Source organism: Pyricularia pennisetigena, chromosome 3 (assembly GCF_004337985.1).
Source record: "Pyricularia pennisetigena strain Br36 chromosome 3, whole genome shotgun sequence".
Classification (NCBI taxonomy): Eukaryota; Fungi; Ascomycota; class Sordariomycetes; order Magnaporthales; family Pyriculariaceae; genus Pyricularia; species Pyricularia pennisetigena.
This window is the reverse complement of record NC_043742.1, coordinates 2215595-2237119: the sequence shown is the minus strand read 5'-3', so window position 1 is coordinate 2237119 and position 21525 is coordinate 2215595. Positions and strand designations below refer to the sequence as shown.

The 21525-nt window shown below is 51.6% G+C and overlaps 5 protein-coding genes across 5 annotated transcripts; 1 reads left to right on the top strand and 4 right to left on the bottom strand.

Annotated features, from left to right (window-relative positions):
• Nucleotides 1-4969: 4969 nt before the first annotated feature.
• PpBr36_02519 (uncharacterized protein) lies at nt 4970-5173 on the bottom strand (the record flags this gene model as incomplete). The annotated part of the gene is made up of 1 exon (XM_029889700.1): nt 4970-5173. The coding sequence occupies one exon, from the start codon at nt 5171-5173 to the stop codon at nt 4970-4972; it is 204 nt and encodes a 67-aa protein (XP_029754341.1).
• A 4240-nt stretch (nt 5174-9413) lies between these two features.
• PpBr36_02518 (uncharacterized protein) lies at nt 9414-12337 on the bottom strand (the record flags this gene model as incomplete). The annotated part of the gene is made up of 2 exons (XM_029889699.1): nt 12113-12337; nt 9414-11987 (listed from the first exon to the last, which is right to left on the bottom strand). Exons 1-2 carry the CDS (start codon nt 12323-12325, stop codon nt 9414-9416), a joined length of 2787 nt encoding a protein of 928 aa, XP_029754340.1. The 5' UTR covers nt 12326-12337.
• A 1408-nt stretch (nt 12338-13745) lies between these two features.
• On the bottom strand, nt 13746-15758 carry PpBr36_02517 (uncharacterized protein; the record flags this gene model as incomplete). The annotated part of the gene is made up of 2 exons (XM_029889698.1): nt 13746-14303; nt 14379-15758. The coding sequence occupies 2 exons, from the start codon at nt 15756-15758 to the stop codon at nt 13746-13748; spliced, it is 1938 nt and encodes a 645-aa protein (XP_029754347.1).
• Nucleotides 15759-17297: 1539 nt separating this feature from the next.
• PpBr36_02516 (uncharacterized protein) lies at nt 17298-19650 on the top strand (the record flags this gene model as incomplete). The annotated part of the gene is made up of 3 exons (XM_029889697.1): nt 17298-17506; nt 17626-19386; nt 19473-19650. The coding sequence occupies 3 exons, from the start codon at nt 17298-17300 to the stop codon at nt 19648-19650; spliced, it is 2148 nt and encodes a 715-aa protein (XP_029754346.1).
• Nucleotides 19651-20152: 502 nt separating this feature from the next.
• Nucleotides 20153-21503, bottom strand: PpBr36_02515 (uncharacterized protein; the record flags this gene model as incomplete). The annotated part of the gene is made up of 3 exons (XM_029889696.1): nt 21473-21503; nt 21239-21384; nt 20153-21118 (listed from the first exon to the last, which is right to left on the bottom strand). The coding sequence occupies exon 3, from the start codon at nt 20756-20758 to the stop codon at nt 20153-20155; it is 606 nt and encodes a 201-aa protein (XP_029754349.1). The 5' UTR covers nt 20759-21118; nt 21239-21384; nt 21473-21503.
• Between the last annotated feature and the right edge of the window lie 22 nt (nt 21504-21525).

Here is a 21525-nt window from a genome sequence, read left to right as displayed (position 1 = left end):
TTTCAGCGTTGCGCAAGTGCCAGCAACCCTTTTGGGATGATGGACCACGCACTATATGCATGCTCATGACAAAACACAAACATAAGGCAAAATGTCGGGACAAGTCCTCCGACTGTGACCGGCTCCCAGTCCGGACATCTCGGCCGTTCCGGTGTCGGACCTGCACAAGTGTCGCCTTCGTCTCCTCGGCCAACCGCCAACCCCAATTCGCTTCACCAGTGCTGCATCGAGTTTGCTGGAAGGTTTACTCCGTAATGTGACAAATGTAGGTCCCATGTCTGAAACTGGGTGTCATATTTGCATGTCTACTGGTACTGTCCTGGTTACCTCACATTTCCTAACGGTTTATAGACAAAAGGTTCATCTAAATATCACTACCCCTCCAGCTCCCATCACTCCCAGGCAGGATGCCATTTACTCTCTCATCTTGAATGTATCGACGCAGTGATTGGTGTGCTACACATTCCTTGTGAAAGGTTTCCAGCGTGTCTGGTTAGGTCGCTGCTGACTAAATAGAATGCTAGTCCAGGAAGGCCTGACTTGACTGGGCAACAATAAACCACACTCTCCATCAATGTCGTGGCGGGTTGGACGGGTCGCCGTTTTACACTTGTATGCCCGGCGGCAGCGCCGTTGATAACACAACCACGGCCGGTGACACAACATCATGTCATGTCGTTTCGCGGACCCCGGGACTGGTGACCGCAGATTCATGTCGAGTAACTGGGATCAATAATGCGAGACTGCTGTCTTTGTTGACTTGTCTCCTACAGGCTCTAAGTCCTGCTACATGATACTATGCAAGTCACACGTCCTACGTCGAACAGACACCTTGGCTGACTCTGTTATGATACTTGAATGCTGTTACTTCTCAATGTGCTGAGAGCAACAAGCACATAGACTTGCAGACGGCGCCCTCGAAAGCTTGCAAACCATTTTTTTTTTAAATAAAATAAGATAAAGATAAAAAAAAAAAAAAAGTTCATGACACAGTAGTTTGCCATTGTCTTTGTCTCTTAGCTTGAGTTCCCATCAGGTGAAAGTGAAGACTTTAAATCCAGCTGGGCATATTTAGCTACAAGTGTAATGTTAGCCTATTTTTGCCGTTTCCTAGCCATGGAAGCCCACGATGAGGTTGCAATATGCATCAACTAACCAACCCATTAAGTTTTATTACCATACCCCGCAGATATACACTACTGACCTAGTTGACATACCATGCAATTCTTCACGGAGGAATTTCTTGCCACCCGTTTGGGTTATGACATCGAAACGCGACCTATAGAGTTTTGAAGCGGAGATCTGCCGTTCCGGACAAGCCTTGACGAACTACCTATTTCTTGTAAACTACTTGATGCAAAGCTTACCGCCAAAGGCTGACAGTCTCCATGTTCAAGGCCGTATAATGAAGATCTGTCTAAGCCGCACTCCAAACAAGGCGGACGGCAAACGCGACGGCCACTAACAAGCGCCACACAACGTGCAGAGACTAACGGCCCCAGGAAGCGAGAAAAGGACGGTCTCTTGCCCCCTCTCGATAGTCTGGTGCAGCTAGACCGCATTAACTCACCATGCGACTTCACCGCAACCGTTGACGTCCCGCCATCACAAGTTGACACCGACTTGTGGCGACATGGTCGTCGTCGCCCTTATATGGACCAGATCTGTGGTCTATCAACCACACCTTTACCCTCCAAGACTAACCTATCTGGGGAACTTGGCTGCATCAATAGAGGTACTGGGAAGTCTGGAGAAAAAGGCGGGTGATGGAGTGTACATAATGTCCCGTCTGTGAAAAAAAAAAAAAAAAAAACCAACGAGCGCTAGCCCGCGCCTCGCGACAGTCCGTAACCGGCGCAGGCTGCTAGGCAATTGCTGTTGACGTCGAAACGCAACATGCTAAAATAAATTATGGTTCTCGTGTATTCATTGTTAGATAATGCGTCCATCAGAGTCAAGGGGGTTCAGCCCCCAACAAACCTGCCAAAAAGTGAATCGGTGGAGAGCCCTGCGAAAAAAACCAAAAGACCCTGGATCTCGTTCGATTTTGCTCATAGTGGAGCTCCCAAGGCCCGGGGGACATGCCGTCGCCGTTGGTAGCGCCGACCTCTCCACCCGTACTTTTTTGACTGCTTCGCAAAGACCGGATTTCGATTTCTCACCCGGGCGTCGGGCTAGTATGTTTACGCACCGCATTTTCAATCCCCTCCTGCTTTCCCGAGAAGAGTAAAGCCTCAGGCCAGAGGGGCCAGCGAGTAAGATAGCACGCCCACTTCCCCGTTTTTGTGTTGCGTGTTCTCTCAAACCTTAAGCAGCAAAACTAAACTGGTCTGCACCCCATCGACCCCCATCTTGAAATAAACACCGGAGATAGCATCATTCCATGAGCGGAGAAGGATCGACCATCCCTAAGATTGCGTTGCGGAGCTGGCGGGTGGCAACCGTTGCGAAACCGGCTCAGCCGCAGGACACGACAGACCCTGCCAGGCTCATAACATGATGTGAACTTTGAGGCTTTTTAGCTTGCATTTACCCCTCTACGCTACAATATTCGCCATCTTGCACCTTGCTTGTACAACCATATTGGACCAAAAAAAAGGAGTCTTGACTACATTTGGGTTCGCGACGACTTCGAAGAACTCATCTATCAAGCTCGAGTCGCGCGAGTCTTGCTGAGCAAGTTCTGAGTTTTGTTACACGGGCTGATATACCAAAGGGATATGCACCCCGGAAGCTTGCCAATCTTTTCTATCGTCGGCCCCCGCGTTTCTTTCTTTCTTTTCCTTCTTTGTTGATCAGATAGATCAGATAGATCCGACAAATCTTGCCCAGGTTTTCGTCAAGACATTGTACAGCATCCCCGACTATACCCACGCAGCGATCTTCCCATACGCGGCCCTGACCACGGACCCTTGATGGGATCGGCATCAGAAGGACCGGGTTTTCCTTTCGCATATTGACCTGCTAGTAATATCCATACTTTGAACTTCCCGACAAGTCAGCGTTGCGACATTAGATGCGAGTCAGAATTTAGCAGGAAAAGAAGAAAAGAAGAAAAAAAGCAAGGGAAGAGCCCAGCAGGCCAGACAACCCAAAATATGCCAAGAGATAGAGAGAGAGAGTCAAACGCGCGAACGTCCAAAATTTGCACATCGCCGCTCATACTGTACAGTGCAGTCACACTCGCCCAGCAAAGCTGTATATTGATACACACGCCCCCTTTTTCGTGTCGTCCCAAAGAGTCATATGGAAATCTTATCCAGCGTAATGATTGGTCTCGCTATTCTCCCCGTTCCCTGCCTCCCAAGGTTCTCCTATCTAATTAGATTGATTTTAGGGGTATCTAGGCAGAAGAGGAAAAAAAAAGTCCAAGGCGAAAGTAGATTGACAAAAAAAAAAAAAAACCAATGTTGAGCTTCGTGCTTGGAACGTGCAGCCACCATGCCATTCAAGAGGGGAAAGACGCACGTTCGTCATCCAACCACATCATTGTATGTGCCGAGATCATTGGCCCGCCTGCGCGGCGAAAGGAAAACAAAGATAGGGGGACAAGGTACAAGGGGGGTCCGGGCAGGGACCCTGCAAGGTCTATTCTTTCGGTGCGTTTTCGAGTAAGAAAATGGGACAACGCAAAAAAAAAAAAAAAAAAAAAAAAAAAAAAAAGGATCGACAGTGCGTTGTATGTATGTATGGTGTGTGTACATATGTATGTGTCAAGGTGTGCAAATCCAAATCCAACCAGAGGGAAAAAAAAAAAGTTCCACACAGCCTTGCCGCGGGAGGTTTTATCCAATCGATGCAACTGTCGCAAAAACACGCAAGGAGAGGCGGTGGAGCAACAAGGGGTTCCCTAGGGATTATTTTTGACAATATATTAATAAACAGCTAATCACTCCACTCCGTANAAACGATGCAAGGCGAGCAAAAAAAGAAAAAAGAAAAAAAAATCTGGTAGTGGTCTAGATCTAGACCTCAAGTCTACTGTGTTTCCCCTCCCCCAGCTCAGCTCCCATGGAGAACAAATCTTGGGAGGTGGGGAACTCTCTTCTGTATGCCCGGTGCGGCGCTGTTCCCATGGGGCGTGGGACGTGGCTTGACTTGACGCTGTCGTGTTTTGGCGCGCGCGCGCCCCGAGACCCTGTCCCTGATATGCTTGATAACCGAAGAGAACCCGGTCGGTTGTTGAATCCCGTAACGTAAGACGAGAGATATCGAGGGGGAAAAAAAAAAAGACGACAGAACGACATGACAAAAGGAATTCGACCACCCCTGAATAGGAGTCGACACTAAATGATTCAAACAATCTATTTATTTTTATTTTTATTTTTATTATTTTATTATTATTATTATCCCATTTCTCAATCGGCGACATGGCTGCCGTCTACAAATTAAAGAAACGCTGCAGTCAAAGACCCATGCAACCTTGATGGAAAAAGCACACCATGATCCTGGCCGCCGACGCAGTAAGTTAGACATTAATCTAATCTACCAAGTGCAGATAGGTAAATGTGCGAAGACTTGCAGCGCAATATGCAGCTTTTGCAGCTTTTCACTGCTGGCTAGTGTGCAAGTTGTCTAGGGCTCATAACCCAATCACCAAAAACTTGCTGGTGTGCTTGTTTCGATCTCACTGCATGCCGACTTAGCAAGCGAAGAGGAAAATGAAGAAGAAAAAATAGAGGCGCTGCACCACCACTACCACTCCAATCAAGCACCCATTCAAGCCATTCGACAGACCATCATCACTGCCAAGGCGATTGACCGTTGCCCCTCTATTTTACGTACTGTACCAACATACTCAGTGAGACCCTGGGCTTGCATATGCGCTGCGACGCTGCAGAGATTTACAAGTGCTACCTTTCTCGCCTTTTTTTTTTTTTTTTTTTTTTTTTTTTGGTCCTGGTTACTGGTTATTTTTTGCCCCTTTGGTTCGATGAAATTTCTGCTCACTTTACGCATTCAAGCATCTCTACCTTGAGCTCCATTCGTAGAAACGAAAGCAAGGAGAAGAAACTTGAACCATCGGCCTTGGCATTTCCTTTCGAACCCTGTCTGGCTGCTTGTTCTTGTTCTCCCCCTCCCGTTGATACCTCAAAACACCCTGATAGGCAGCCATTGATGGACGGGTAGGGAACCGGTCGAACCACAGTGATCTCCGAGGGTTTAGTAGCATTGCGTATTGCTATTCCGTAAAGAGGACGAGGAGCTGCGGTTACTGGTCCTGGTGGGACAGTGAGCTGCGTCGTATACGACCGTCTACCACGGAGCAACTTGTATTCCTGCAAGGCCATGTTCCAAGTAACATTTCATGTCTTGCAAATATCTTTTACGTTTTCCAATTCATTTGGTTCCAGACCGAAAGCGAGATGCCGTCTCTCTCTCTCTCTCCCCATTATCTGTCCCAACAAACTCCTCACTGTTCAGTCGAAACTCGGATCATACGGTTGTGGCTGTTTAATCTATTTCGCGCCCCCCTCCTTCGAGCTGCATGCATTCTGTTTTCTCTACTGATTTCTCCGGGTGGCATTTGCAGGGTTTCACGATAACAAAGCAAACGCCAACTAACGGGCCGATGGCGGTTGGTCACGGCCTCGGACGTCGTCTCGCTGAATAACATGTATTATAAATTGCATGGGAACCGGTGTCAACAAAGAGACGTGCGGGGAATACAACAAATGGAAAATAGAAGGGATAACAAAAAAAAAAAGTCAATTCGATTCACGATGCAAAAAAAAACGCCAAGACCATTTCACTTCCCCTGCCCTACCTTGCCCATCGTATGTCTTGGATAGCTCAATAACTTGATTGGGAGCTTCGTTGCGGCATCGTTTTCGTCCGATGGCCTTTGAGCCGTCTCAATCGTGCGGCCACGGTCTCAGCTGCGGATTTCTTTTTTGTCTTTTTTGTCGTCTGGGGAAAATAATGGGTATAACGGCGTCCCTGACCGTCTGATGGTAGCATAGTTTTAGGTAAAGAAAACGACTCGCAAGTCCGATCTTTTGTTCTGTTCTAGTGCGTGCTTTGATATCTCAAAGTTTTTGTTGTTTCTTGATCCTCTTTTTTTTTTTTTTTTTTTTTTTCTGCCTTGTTTGTTTACCTCTACTAATCATAACACAAAATGTTCATCATCCTCTGGCAAATCGCCCAAGAATACCTCGAGTAAAGCCAAGCCACTTGATAAGCTTCCTTTCACCTGTGCAGCAAATTAGTGATCAAGCCACCGCTGTCACTCGACGATGGCTCAAGCACGCTTGCTATACCGCCTTTTTGGAAGCAACAGCAGGAGGTGTGAGAAGGATGCACTTCTTGGCACCTAGAGCTAGCTAGCTTTTGTTTACTCAAAGTAGTCAAGTATGGTCTGTTTCTTAATATTTACTGTCGCTTGGACCGGCCGACCCCCCCCCTCCTCCAAAGGTACTCGAGCTTACCTGGATGCCGTGGCTTTGTGGCCGAACTAGACTAGAGATGAGAAAAGACGGCAAAGAGAACAAACAGCATGACAAAAGAATTACCCATAGCTATCCTAGCGAATCTTTGAGGGTCTTATCCACCGTTAGCTTCCCAACAAAACAAACCATATCATTCGTACAAACATGAGACGAAAAAAAAAGACGAGAGGAAAATAAGAAACAAAAATCCTTCCATGCTTGGATCTACTACTTTCCGTAGTCACCCCGCTAGTTAGCTTTCCAGAGACCTGGTTTTCCTTGCTCGACACCACACGCAAATTACCGACCCGGTCTCATTGTGGCGAGAAAAAAAAAAAAAAAGATTGTCCGGAGGTTGGAACTTGCAAGCTAGACTAGATCCCGCTGGCACCAACGATAAAAAGTAGCAAAGAAATTGCCAACTACGGAGGAACTAGTTAAACAGCCAACATCGGTGGCTTGATCACCCCCGATTAGCGGAAGGGGGGGCGTGTGTGTATATTGAGTTGCCTACTTATCATCTTTCTTATTATGCTTTTTATCCTTTTCTTCTTTCTCCCCTAATGCAACTCCACCACACCCGGTAAGACTGGAGGGGGGGAAAAAAGGCGTCGATCAGGGTCCTCTTCTTGTTTTGTTTTCTTTCCCGGCCAAAAGAAGAAGAAAATAAAACCACCTACGTTTGGTCTAACTGTGTGTCGTAGTTCTTGGGAGCGGGCGGGGGAGGCGTCCAAAGACAAAGCGGCGGGCGCCTCCAAGCCCATCGATTTTGTTTATTTTGTTTATTTCTTTTCTGTCGCATATCACATTTCACGGATAACGCATGCCGAGCGGACCCTGCACGTCAGAGTCGCCCAGCTTCAGGTCTACTTCGTGATGCCAATCACATTCAACCTCTGTCATCTTGCATGTTTTAGTCTTTATTGTATATCTGAGTTTCACATGTTTATGATTTACCGGCTTCACTTGGCATTTTCCTTTGAGTGCTGATCCTGAAGTCATTGCTGGATGCTGGATGCTGGGCTTGATGGTGTGGTATTCTCGAGGGGGATGATCTCGAAGGGTCTCGACCAAGCAACCAAACCACCCCCCTTCAATCAACTCGTTTTTACCTGCCAATGGACCCTTGAAACGTCAAGGCGGTCGAAAGCTGGCCCCGGGAAGGGTTAGATCTGCGGAGTAGTTTGACCCAGATTGAATCAGTGACAGCCACTCTGTGTGAGAGAATCGCTATCAAAACCGTAATCCAAAGTTAGCGATTAGAGTATGACAGCAATGGGGAAATGCCGATCCCCTTCAACCGTACGGCGACCACCATATTGTCCTCCGTCCTCCGGGGATGGAATCTGCGAGCGGGTTCAAAGATCCAACGTAGTGTAGCCCAGAGAGGAAGTACGACAGATGACTGCCACGCGTTCCCCCTTCTCCATGCTCTAGGCAACGGTGAGATGGATGGATGGATGGATGGATGGATGGATGGATGGATGGATGGATGGATGAGGGGAAACTTGCCTGCATCACGACATGGACTTAATAACGCTGCTTCACATAATTTCTTTTTTTGCTTTTGCTGCTTGCTTGCAATTTGCGGAACTTCTCGGGAAATTTGTCCAAACAAGCGGTAAGATCAAAAGGCCTCACCTGACAACCATCTCCAACGCTGATCGGTTGACGCCGGCTCAATCTCGAAAGCTTGCGCGTGCATCTCGGTCTGATAAGCGAAAGAGAGAGGCAATCGAATCGCCCAATTTACCGAGAAAAAAAAAGCCCTCCTCTATTATCGTCGCGAGAGCGTTATCACTTGTTTTTGCCGCCTCGCTTTGCAAAATGCAAGGTTGGGTGACACCGACCAGCACACACGGGCTTGTTCCCACCCCCCTCTCACTCTCTCCTCTTCTGGGCACTCATTGTCGAATCCTATAACGAATCCAAGGGTACTTCGTAACTCCGAACATGTCGTGTAACGTCAAGCAACCTCACATCAACGGCTTATCTTTTTTTGTCGGAGGCTCGTCTTGGGGAGATTTTCATGTGCTGTTGCGGTGGTGGTTGTCTTATGTGTTTTTTTTTTCTTTGTTTGCTGCACACTCCCCCACCATCAACCATGCTTCCAAGCTCTGATACTGTACACTATGTAACCCACCCCCTCTTTGATGTGATTTTTTTCCCACAGCTCCCTTAGTTTTGCAGATGTGGAGGCGGAAAAGCTGGAGGAGAAGGAGCAGGAGGAAGAGGGGAACAGCATCAGCTAATGCCGGGTTACGAAATGCTTCAAATCCCGGATGGCAAAAAATACAAAGGGGGGAAAAGATGTAGGAGGAAAATGACGAACATCCCAAGCCAATGCCAACACAACATCGTGTTGTATCTCTGGTGCGGCAGCCTCGATTCGGTCTGAGATGGCAAAAAGGAGAAGATCTGCATCGCGATTATCCCCTATGTGACGCTGGAGCTGCTGCCAGATGTATTGTGTTTCTCTCTAGCATCGCAAGCCACCTTTGGAGACACGAGATTGACGTATGTCGATGGTCTCAGTAGTATGCAACATCTTTGTGCCTCCTGCGAGGGAGACGTAGTTGGTGGGTACGTTGTACATACACAAGCGGAATGATTGGAAAGGGATCCTTCTGGAAGGTTTAGTCTCAGCACTCTGTGCCACGAGGCTTTGTGCAAGGCGTGCTCATATAATTCGCTATGCGACAAAAGAAGGTGTTATACGGACTGCGTTGAGGATCGTTACCAAAACTTCAGGTGTCTCGTGATGTCAAATACTTTGTAAACGTGAACATGTAGAGAGAATGCTTTCAAACTGCGCAAACATCAAGCAGGGGGAGGAAAGGGATACTAAGGATACTAGGGCACATAATCACATAATCTTGAACGGATGTGAATGCAAGCTTTGCAGAGACTGAACAGTACTTCACAGAGTCGGCTTGGAAGTTAGAACTGCCTACAATGAATGGCATCAGATGTGAAGCCTCAAGGTTACGCTGTATGTTCGCCAACCTCGCTAGCCTGGCTCTCATGGCTTGTTTTCCTCTCCAGTACCTGCCCGGAAGGCCCTGAAGTAGTACTGGATTGTGCGACGGCAGCTTTCCTAGCCTGAACAACCAGAAGACTGATGTTTTTGGCACCGCACTTTCTGATCTTGGCTGCCGCACGTGTAGCAACGTTTCCCAGCGCACTGCGCATCTCCCAGTACTCACTGGGCTCTGCCGAGGGCAAAGTAGACGTGCGGCCGACAATGAGAATCGTCGTTATGTTTTGATGCGTCTCTTCCCCGACCAGGGCAGCAAGTACATCCAAGACGCCCGTGGATGGCTCTGCCTCCGAAGCTGATGGCTGGGTATCCTGCGGCTCGATGCTCGTGAAAATGACTCTTTCACTCTCGGGACCCTGCTCAAGCCTGGCCCTTAGCCTCTCAAAGTCGGCGATGAAACCATTGTCGCGGCTGTGGTAGCAGGTTGCGACTTGCAGCTCTGTCGAACCCGAACGCGAGAGCTGCAGGGCAAGTCGTACAGCAAACATGTCATCCTCAGTGCCGGAGAAGAAGACCCGGATGATCTTTTTTCTGTGCTCTGCCGAGAAGAATTTGGCTGCCAAGCGGTCCGGCTGGGTGTCGACAACGCTAATGCCAGTGGTGTGCTTCGTGAGTTGGTATCGTTTACCCTCCGCCACGGTCTCGGCGACGCCGGCGTCCGGCTTGGCGAGCAGAGTACGGTCAAGGTAGACGCCGACAGCGGAGACGTTGTTGGCCGCATCGAAGATCCCAGCCGCGAGCTGCACAAAGCTGTCATTACGAAGGGGATCAGTGCTGGGGACGCCGCCATACAGCGACGGCATCTCCGAAATGCTCCCTGTCTCGCTCCATGGCACCAGGATCAAGTCACTACGCAGATTTCCAGCCTCATCCGCCAGGGTATCGGCGAACGAGTTCTGGGGCACCACGGCGATCTTGCCCGACACGACAACGTCTCTAGTGGCTGTGTTGGCCGACGTGCCAAACGCCTTGATGATGGGGTCATGCGCAGCGTACTGCTCAATGTCAGCAACTTGCATGACCGACGAGTTGCGCTCACTCAACTCGACGAGTCGGTAGCCATGGACGCGGAGCAGCGGCAGCCTCTCGAGTCGGGGCAGCATCAGAGCTGCGGTGGCCGGAGTAATGCCTTCCTTCATGCTCTCGCCGTTGAGGTGGACTGCGGCGTTAGGGTCCACAGACGGTCCCGGATAGTCCGACTCGGTTTGCACACCTGCACTTGTGAAAAGTGAAACAGTGGACAAAACGCTCGAGAGACCATCGGCTCGAATGTAAACCAGAAGACGAGTGGCAACGTCCTTCTTGTCGAGGGCACCCGCCTCGTCGATCTCGTCTTCGTCGGATGGGTGTATGGGGTTCCCGTCCCAGTCGATCTTGCCTTGTTTCCATAGTTCAAGCTTTTGTTGGTATGAAGGGGGGTACAGCCACATAACGAGGGGCGATGTCAAAAAGGTCGTGACCAGAGCCATGACGACGAATATTGTAAAGGTTCTCGTGGAGAGAATGCGAGCCTCCCGCCCGATGTTGAGAACAATAAGCTCGACCAGACCCTTGCACGACATCAACGTACCGATGGTGAAGGACTCGCGCCACACGAGACCGTTCAACCTGGCGCCTATGGTACCGCCGATGAGCTTGCTGAAGAAGGCGACAAATATGACGGCAAAGACATAAGCCCATATTCTGCCGCTATCCAAAAGGCCCAGGTTCGTGTTGATACCTGAGAGCGCAAAGAAAAGAGGGACAAATATAACGGCAACCAGGTCTTCAATCTTCTCCGTCAATTTGACGGCGAAACCGCCCTGATGGGGGCACATGAGACCGACCATGAAGGCACCAAAGATGGAGTGCACTCCAATAATGCTGGTGAAGAAGGCAGAGGCAAGAACCATAAAGATGGTCAGCGCCACCACACCCTGAGTTGGGCCATTCTCCAAGCTGTGCGTCTTACGTAGCACCCACATGAATGCCGGCCGGACTGCATAGGCTAAGAACAAGCTGAATCCGACGGCAACCAAGAGGATATACAGGGCTGTGATGCCAGCGCCCGAGTTAACGAGAGTGACGCACAAGGCAAGCAGGATCCATCCGACGACGTCGTTGATAATGCCTGAGGTGAGCACAATGACACCAACGTTGCTGTTGAGGAGCTTGAGAGAGGTGAGAATTCGACAGAGCACCGGGAATGCTGTAATAGCGATGGCAATGCCGATAAAAAGTGCGTACACCCCAAAAGAGATGGGTGCAATCCCCGGCTCGTCCTTGAACTCGTTATACAAGCCATAGGCGAGAGCGACGCCCAAGCCAAAGGGGATGGCCATGTCGAAGCTCGCAACACTGACTGCAATGCGCCAGTTGCGTAGAAGATAGCCGAGGTCGATCTCAAGGCCGACAAGGAAAAGATACAGGACCAGGCCGATGTTGGCTGCCAAGCGGAACGGTGCCATGGATGCAGGCGGGAATATAGTAGCCGTGAAGCCTGGGATTCGACCCATCACCGAAGGTCCAAGTATTATTCCCTAAAGATTGTTGTTGGTTAGCTACAGTATGCCCACACTGGGTGGCATTCCAAAGCTACTCCATCTTCTGCTTGAAAAAAAAGGTGGCTATAGAAGCATCTGGACTCTCGGAGTAGAATGCTCACCGTGATGACTTCGGCAATGACTTTTGGCTCATGTATCTTGGCCAAGGGCCAATAAAGAAGCCGTGTCAATCCAATGACGATTGTAGCTTGGATGATGAAGAGCACAATCGGGTCTGACGGATTGAACACTGTCGGATTCATGCCCTCAAAGATGCCGGCCTGGGACGCCGCCGTGGCGACAGGCGCCGCGGTCGTTGTCGCTGCAGCAGACATGGCGGCTGCTCTCTTGTGATGCGGATATTCAGAGGAGAGATATGATATTGATGGATTTGTCGCTCCACGCTAAAGTCGCGGTCTTGGATGGATATGTCAAGTGCACGTTTGCCCTGAATTACGCCGCCAGCCACTTTTGCCCCAGCGAAAGAATGCCAACGGCCCAGACTAGATGAGAGGGACGGGAAGGGCAAGGACGCGGTGGCGCGGGACGGGCAATCCTTCGACGATAGCCTTGCCCTTGTCAGCTGGAATGTCCTGCTCGTTGGTCAACGCAACAGCAGCAGGCTTGCAGGGCCAGCTGCAAAGCCCAAGAATGGCAAGGCGTCTTGGCAGGATCGTAAGGGTCCTTGTTAGGGCTGTGTGACGGTCAGCAAAGCCAAGTCATCCACAACCAAATAACTGAGTGGTCGGCCTAGAACCAGTCTAGATCTTTTTGCCTAGGGCGAATTGTGGCTAGCAGGCAGGCAGAAACCCCTCCCTCGCTTTCCCGATATCTCACCCCGGGCTAGCACCTTGGCACTCCGTCCAGCTAATGTGGGAGCTTCGGCCAATCACATCCATGGCTCGCGTCAGCAGCTTCACCTCGGAAGCAACCATAGCTTCGTCAATACCTGGACACCATCCAATACCCCCTCTGCATGCATACATGCTCACCCCGGAGCTTCTTTCCCAGTCGCCTTCACCAGCAAAGATAACAGCACCATGAAGAGAACAGCCAAACCTCACCAGCGCCAAGTATTTTGATCGTTTGAAAGGGTAATCATGTGCCGCACAGAACCTACAAATATTCACCTCGATCGGGGCCGACCTCGCAGGCTCTGCGCATAATGAACTTGCTTGGTCTTGCTGCTGAGCCCTTGATACTTCAAGGCTGTTCTCCAAGATACTCCATTTCTGCCACCAATCGCCGGACCGGGTGCCAACAACATGAGAATATATGTCACCAAACTCTACAGCTTTCAGTCCCACTAGGTGGTTCAATGTCCCCAGCGGCTGATACTCAGACCAAGAGCAAGACCACACTTGGCGACCAGGAAGATCCTGTCGTGGTTGGTGTTCTCGCAGCATCCCCTCGGTTGTGCCATGCACCGTCAGAAAGCCTGATATCTCCAAGCAGAGGGAGATGTCTGTTGCATTGCTTTCACTGTTTCACCAAATGCTGCAGGCGACCGAGGAGCATTTGTCTTGTGAGGAAGAAAAATGATTCAGAGAATACTTGAAGAGTTAATTACAGACAAAAAAAAGGTACCGGCATATGCTTGCACCTGCATGTGTGCTAATTATAATTCCCCTGGCAATGATAACAGCACCTAAAACAGTCTTGATTGCAGTGATGACCTCTTGCGTCCTCACCTCTCCCTCCCCACCATGATGCTCAACAGGGTACCTGGACAGGATCTCCGTCCGGGCGGAGAATCTATTTCCGCTTTTGCTCTGCATCAAAGTCAAAGATCTTCATGAACTTGGCCGAGGTGAGAATGGCCAGGCGAAGAAACTCGTCTCCGAGGCATCCTGTGGTGGCGGAGCCCAGCAGCTGCAGTTGGTAAAACTCAATGGTGGGGTCGAGCGTGATGGCGCCCATGGTCCAGCGGGCAATCAGTTCGGGTTGATGGCCGTCCAGGTTTCGATACAGCTCATTGTGGTCCTTGCCGACGCGCCACATCAGTGGCGTCGACATCTTGACGGGCTCCGTATCGCGTCCGATCGGCAGCTGGAACCAGTGAGCGCGGCAGTGTTTCCGGTGCCGGACACAGTAGGAAGGGAGGTCGAAGCCGACGTAGCTGGGCGGATCGATGCGCGCGCGAATCTTCTCGTAGACCCAGGCCTTCTTGTCGGGGAAGTACGTAGGCCGGACGCTCACCCGCACGTCCTTGTTGCCCTTGCCACAGGCGCGCATGGTGGCGACGGGGGTGGTCATGCCGAGCTCCTGAAAGAACGGAGACTCCTCGTAGAGAGCGAGCACCGAGTGGCGATTCTAAAGCCAGCCGTGGTGCTCGTGCCGGAGAATGAAGAGAGGCTCTGCGCCCATGCGTTCCCTCAGAGACCAGACCTCCCCTTTCTCCTGGGGCTCCTTGAACAGTCTGAGGTAGCTGCCGATCCACATCATGTCGGCCTTGTAGCCGTGGTAGACAACTCGGCGGCGGTTATCTAATGGTTTTCTGCGAATTAGGAACGAGCGCGTGAGGGGATACATGGCGCGTGATTTTGCGCGCCTGAGCTGCCATGTGAAATCGGTTGTGGCGTCGGGGTTGGGGACGTGGGGATCTGGCACCCACACGATTCGGGTTGTGATCTCCTCGGGGAAATGCACAGTCTTCTTTTTGGAAGAAGTGCCCTCCTCGCCGGGAGACCTCTTGAGGGAAGAGATGAGCTTAGGGGATGGGGGCCGTGGACGGGGAGGAGGGGGAGGAGGAGGTGGAGGGGGCGGCGGAGGTGGTGTTGGGCCTCTGTATAGGAAGTGAAAATCCTTGGGGAATACGCGCCAATCCCAGTCGGGTGGTGTTGGCGGCAGTATGACCTTACCCTCGTTTACGAATTCGTAGTCAGGATAATGCTCCATCTCGGTTTCGTAGAGAGTGTCGTTGATGACGTTGGTGAACTTGTGTCGGTCGAGCGCAGACTGAACGTCAACCTTGTCGTAGCTCTCCAGAACATCGTCAAGCTTGAGGCTTGGGTCGAGGTTCTTGAAGGGGGATACCCAGTAGTTGGAGCGCTCCAGCTCTTTCCTGCGTTCGCGGGCCCTGCCCAGCTTCTTGATCTTGTTCACGATCGAGTTGAAGAACTCGACGGGATTTGTCGATGCCGTGGACACCCCATTAGAGTCTGGCGCTGAATCTGAAGAGGAAAGACCAATTTCATAATCAGCTGCAGGAGGGTCTTCCTCAATAATAGATTCGGGTTCGGGCGACTGAGCAGGAGCATCGGGAGTTCTAGCTTCAGGACCTGCTGCCTGCCCAGCTTCCACATTTCCGGTAGCAGATTGAGAGGTTCCGGCCTCGGGCGTGGGAGCAGAAGACACAGATCTCAGTTTAGATCTGGCCCTTCCTCCGATTCGACGGACCGTAGACTGCGGACGTCTTGGGGTCGGGGGAACAAGGTATGGTCTCAGGGCCACATTTCTCCACAAGAGCTCCCGGATGGGGACCTCCGAGTCGTCACTATCAGTCTCAGTCGCGGTATCTGTCTCAGTAGTCTCGGTCACCCAGCTGGAGTCATTGTCGACGACTGGCTCTGCGGGCGAACCACGATCCGGTGTGTTGGTGGGTGTGGTCCCAGGGCCAATGTGCTGGACGATCTGGCCAAGTTGGCGATGCTCCCTCTCGCGGATGCTTCTTCTGCTTGACTCGTCGCGATCTCGTTCTCTCCAATGTCGAATGGTAGATGCGCCTGAGCCCGACGAATCCTCGTCTCTCGACCTATCCATAGACATGATGATCTAGTATTGGTCTACTCGAGTAGCAGTCGGCTGGTCAGCAATGGACCTTTTACGAGAAGGAGATCGGAAAATCGAAACTTGACTCTTTACCTTGTGATGCTGAGGTTTTTTTATCACATGAACACGGGATGGATCCGGACAACAGACAAGGCTTGACCAAAACTGAGTGGCAATTCGATTTGAACTGCAATGGCCTTTGCAAGTCTGCAGCGGACGAAAGAAGCGCTGTCCGCAAGAATTCAAGTAGAAGAATACAAGGAGACGTTGTTTTGTTAGAAATATGACGAATCTCAGGGAATTGGGAGGAAGGAAAACAGAGTTTATCTTGATGGATAGATGATTGGTATAGAGGAATGGACGACGAAAATTTGTTCCGGTGCAAATCAAGATGAAAGCTTGAAGAGCTGAAGGCTTAAGGATTGAAGGTGGATACGAATACTTTCCTGTCCGTTGGTGAGTGGCAGCAGGCAGGAAGATGAACAGATGATGGTTTAACTAGGCGAATGTACAGTAAGATAGCCCCGCTTCTGTTCAAGGCCAAAGTCTCACACACACAGACACTCTCTCTCAGCTAGGAAAGAGTGTGGCGGAATTTATGGCTGGTATAAATTTCAGCCGGTCGACAGCAGTGTGGTTTCCTTTTCTGAACTGCTTGGGGCCGTCAAAGTCCTGTTCGCAGCTCGCGGATGAACCTGGGCGTTTGACAGTGCGAGACTGTAAGAACTGTACAGGCGTCTGTTCGGTGGTGTACATTTTTGACAGGTCTTTCAAGAAGAAGACTTCGACTCCAGGTGGCATTTAAAGGCTCTCAGTTACAGATTTTTACAGCCCAGTACCTCAGCTCACCTACCCACACCAGGTTTGTTATGCTGGTGCTGGTCAAGCCTGCCAGAAGTACTTACAGCCAAGCTCATCGACAACAACTTCTGATACCCGGGGACTTAACCTGGACTGTCTCTGTACATAACCTTATCAGGAAATGTCTCTTCAGTCATGTCTGAAGAGGATATCTGAACCTTAGCTACGCCGGCACCTTTGTTGCTGATAAGTACTGTACCCGAGAGGTCGAAATAGCTTGAAAAATGGGTTGTATGCACACCAAACGGTGATAATCTCCGAGCCTTAGACCTTCTATACATATAAGTACCTTATTGCAAGCGATCGTTAAATCAGAGTGTTGCACGGTAGCCTTGTTGTATGCACATTTGGGTGTACATCTTCCCCAGCAAGTCCTGGGTCCCTAAGAAAGAAGTTTCCTGATGGTCGAAAAAACAAGCGCCGAGGTTACGCGAGTAGACGCTATCGATAGATTAGACAAGAACCCCGCGACCCACAAACATGCAAGCAGAGTGGAGTGCAGAGCCAATGCGCGTCCTAGGCCAACCATCATAGTCGCGGAGGAGAGGGAAAAAAAAAAAAAAATTAAAAAAATAATACATCGCGCAGAGTTTGTCCCTAGCGGCGCATCCTCTCCCCCACAACTCAAACCCCTACCACCCCCCCTCAAAACATGTCAATTGCTGCCTCGAGATCATGGCAGCAGACGACACACCTCAGAACGGCACTGCTACGGCGGCTGTCGCCCCGACCGGCAACGAGCAATCCTCGTCAGGCCATCGGGGGAACCGCGGCGGCCGCGGCAACGGTCAGAGGAATCAGCGCGGCGGCGGCGGCCGGGGTGGCCGAGGCGGCCGGCGTGGCGGTTGGGAAGACAACAAGGGCAAAGATGGCTGGAACCGCAAGTAAGACTCGTCCCTATAAAATGTACTCTGTCTAAATGACGCGACTTATAACTTGGCCTCCGCTCTTGTACCTTGTGCATTTCTCACACAAGTCCATCTGACACGGCAGCAACTCGTAGACGTCACCGCGACCGCGACGACCGACCCAACTTCCCGTCATCCAAGCGGTCGAAAAACAATGAGGACTCCAGCAGCTTCATGAACATCCAATTCAGCGCCGAAGAGATCGCGGCCGAGGAGCGCAAGCCCAAAAAGAAGGTTGCGGTCCTGATCGGCTATGCTGGCACCGGATACAAGGGCATGCAGATAAACCACTTTGAAAAGACCATCGAGGGAGATCTGTTCCGTGCATTCGTCGATGCCGGAGCCATCTCCAAGGCGAATGCCAGCGACCCCAAAAAGGTCAGCTTGATGAGGTGTGCTAGGACAGACAAGGGTGTGCATGCGGCCAGCAACGTAATCTCTCTGAAGCTCATTGTTCCTCTGGAGGAAAAGGAGCTTGCCGGTAATGGGAACGCTGAGAAGCCTGCCGATACCGCCGAGGGCAAAACTGCTGGAGAGGCTGAGGCGACGTCCGAGGTGGCACCCGAGGCTGCACCTGAAGCTGCACCTGAGGACGCTACTGAGAAGGTGGAGAGCGGCGAGTCAGCCACCGAGAAGAAGCCATCGGAAGAGCCCTCGGAGGGCAACGCGGCCGTTGTCGCTGCTGAAGAGTCCGCCGTCGAGTCGAAATCCGACCAAAAGACCTCCGAAGAACCCACCGAAACCATGGCAGATCTTGTCGCCAGGATAAACTCTCATCTCCCGGACCAAATCCGCGTCTGGGATATCCTCCGTACCAACAACAGCTTCAGCTGCTACCAAGCCTGCGATTCGCGTTGGTACGAGTATCTGATGCCCACTCACGCACTCCTCCCTCCTCATCCCGATAGTTATCTCGGTAAGAAGGTCATCTCTGCCGTGAACGAAAAGGGCGAATATGACGATTGGAAGCTCAATTTCACGGACCTGGACAACTTTTGGGAAAATGTCGAGGAGAAGGAAATCAAGCCACTGCTGGAGAAATTAGACCCCGAGGTGCGCAAGGAGGTCAAATCCAGGATGCACATGGTGGAGGAGGGCGATTACAAGAAGCCGTCCACACTAGGCACGGAGGAGGTATCTAAGCCGACTCCGACGGAGACTCAGGCAGAATCTTCCGCAGAGGCATCACCGGAGAAGACGGACGTGACCGCTGCAGACGTCGCCATGGCCGACGCAGAGGCGCCAGCCCCGGCGGCAACCGAGAGTAACGACAAGCCCAAAGAGGAGGAGCACGTCTACACACCGGCGGAGCTGGCGATCCGCGAGATCAAGGCCACGTACGTGGCGGCCAAGCGGCGCTACCGCGTGTCCCAGGAGCGCATCGGCAAGCTGCAGGCGGCGCTGGACAAGTATGTCGGCACGCACAACTTCCACAACTACACCATCCTGAAGAAGTTCACCGACTCGTCGGCCAAGCGGCACATCAAGTCGTTCAAGGTCAACCCGGAACCCATCCAGATCGGCGAGACCGAGTGGGTGTCGCTCAAGGTGCACGGCCAGAGCTTCATGATGCATCAGATCCGCAAGATGGTCGCCATGGCGGTCCTGACGGTCCGGTGCGGCGCGCCCCTCGACCGCATCACGCAGTCCTACGAGGCAAAGCGCATCAGCATCCCCAAGGCGCCGGGACTCGGCCTGCTGCTCGAGAGGCCCGTGTTTGAGAACTACAGCTACCGCGCCGTGCAGACGCTCGGCAAAGAGCCGTTGAACTTTGACAAGTACGAAGACGAGATTGAGGCCTTTAAACGTGCGCACATCTACCAGCGCATGTGGGACGTGGAGGAGCAGGAAAACATGTAAGTTTGCCGATGAACATCACATCACTCCTACTGCTACTGAAAAAAAAAATTGTGCTTTCTGATTTACTGACTCTGGGATCTAGCTTCCACACCTTCTTCAACCAGATCGACAACTTCCATACCGATCATTTCCTGTGGGTCACAGCACACGGTTTCGATGCTGCATACGAGCGCAAGGAGAGGGAGAGAATACAACTGCCCAAAGGACTGGAGGCTGGCCTGGGCGATGATGACGAGAACCCCGAGGACGGCGACGGTTGATCATGATGGAATTCCCAACTGGAAGTAAACACCGGCCTGTTGTGTGGTTTTTTTTTTTTTTTCTGTGCTGGGATCGAGATACCCTTTGCATTGGTACAGAATGATGAGAAAATACGAGGCATATCACGGACCTGACTTGTGAAGATATTTTCGTGTTTGCTATTCTCGATACAATGCGTAGATAGATGCATGCCGTTCAAAGGTACAATTCAGCCGCCATCCCAAACTCCAACAATGCTTCCCATTAAAAATTTGCCATCATCAGTGATGCAGGCTTTCCCTGAGCGTTTCAAAGGCCAGACTCCCTAATTCCTGGAAGCCATCTGATCGATCCCCTTTTGACCTAGGCCAAGAGACAGCATACAAAAACCTGCTGCTCTACCGGGGCCGCCTTCGTCTCCATGCTTTCATCTGCTGGTGATCAAACCACAAGTCTTGATTACCGGCTCCATTACGTCATGCTTGCGAATCAAAGGCGACTTCGAGGGCACCTAGAGACTTTTTACTCTTCCTCAATCGTGGACAAGTGGCCGCCCATGGCCTCGGCATCACGGGACGAACCAGATGGGCAGATGACGGGGATGAGGTCGTCGATTAGTCCGTGATCTTGGCTCAAGAGATACTCCAGTCTCCTGGCACTCGGGTCGGACGGTACATCGAGCATCGGAATATCCGAAGAACGATCGGTGAGACGCTGCGCATTGCCTTGGCCACTCATGTCAATTGAACCGAAGACGCTCTGGGCGGGGCCGTGTTCGGTTCCTCCAGCCTGGTTGTGAAACGCGATAGAGATGTGGGCAGAGTCGACATTTTGAGCAGATGACGGTTCGACGTTGGCATTGTTGTTGGTGCTGCTATTCTCGGCGGCGTTGGGGTCCCAGTCTGCCTCACGATCCTGCTCCATAAAGTTCCATGCCTCATCGGCAACGTCCGGACTGATATCCTCCATCTGGGTAGAAGGAAGCAAGTCAAAAGCATCCTCCATCATCCTGATCTCATCCACGTCGGCCTGGACAGCGCCGGGGCGCGGGGCGTCAGCGTCGGGGCCGGGACGACGAGCGAGCTCCTGGACGAGCTGCAAGAACAGGTCGACGTTGCCGTCGCACATTTCGATGATGGCGGCGAAGGCGGCCTCGTCCACTCCACCCGAAGCGGCCGAGCTCTACTGGCCGCCGGGAGCAGTGGAGGAAGAGGGTGCTGGCTGGGCCGACGACGACGTGTCCGCCGTGGCGCCATCGCCAGCAGCGGGGGCGGCGCGATCCTTGACGACGTAGGTTCCGTGCGGACCAACCTGGCCGTTGCGCACCCGCTCAAGCAGCTCGTTCAGGGTCTTGGCGATGGACTCGACCTGCTCGTCGATCTGGCCGTCGGCGGCGCGCTCGCCCTCGCCAGGCTTAAGAAGCGGACCGACCAGCCACAACTCGCGTATCTGGCGGGTGAGCCAGAGGAGGTGCTCGATGGAAGTGATCTGGAATGTTGTTTAGTTTTGGCTCAAGATACAAGTTTTCAAAGATACTGGAAACTTTCACCAGCGGATTAAAGCCAGGGGGGGAAAAAAAGAAAGGACGGTGACACGGAAGAAACTTACAAGTGCTTGCGTCTCCAGCTGCGTCCGCATGGCCTGCTGAGCAGATGTAGCAGTGTCCGCGTCCTCGGCAGTAACGGGGCTCGAAAGACCAATAACCAGCTCGCCAAAGTGCTTAGTGATGTCGGTGATGGCGGCTTGATGCCGGTCTGGTCAAGTGAGGAGAGAGTCAGTTTAAGCGACAAATGTCCACAGAATGCGCGCGCATCTTGCGACTATAGCACTACTGAGACTTACCCATCAGACTCGCGTTTTGTCCGCGATCCATGGTTAATGAAATGTTTGGAATG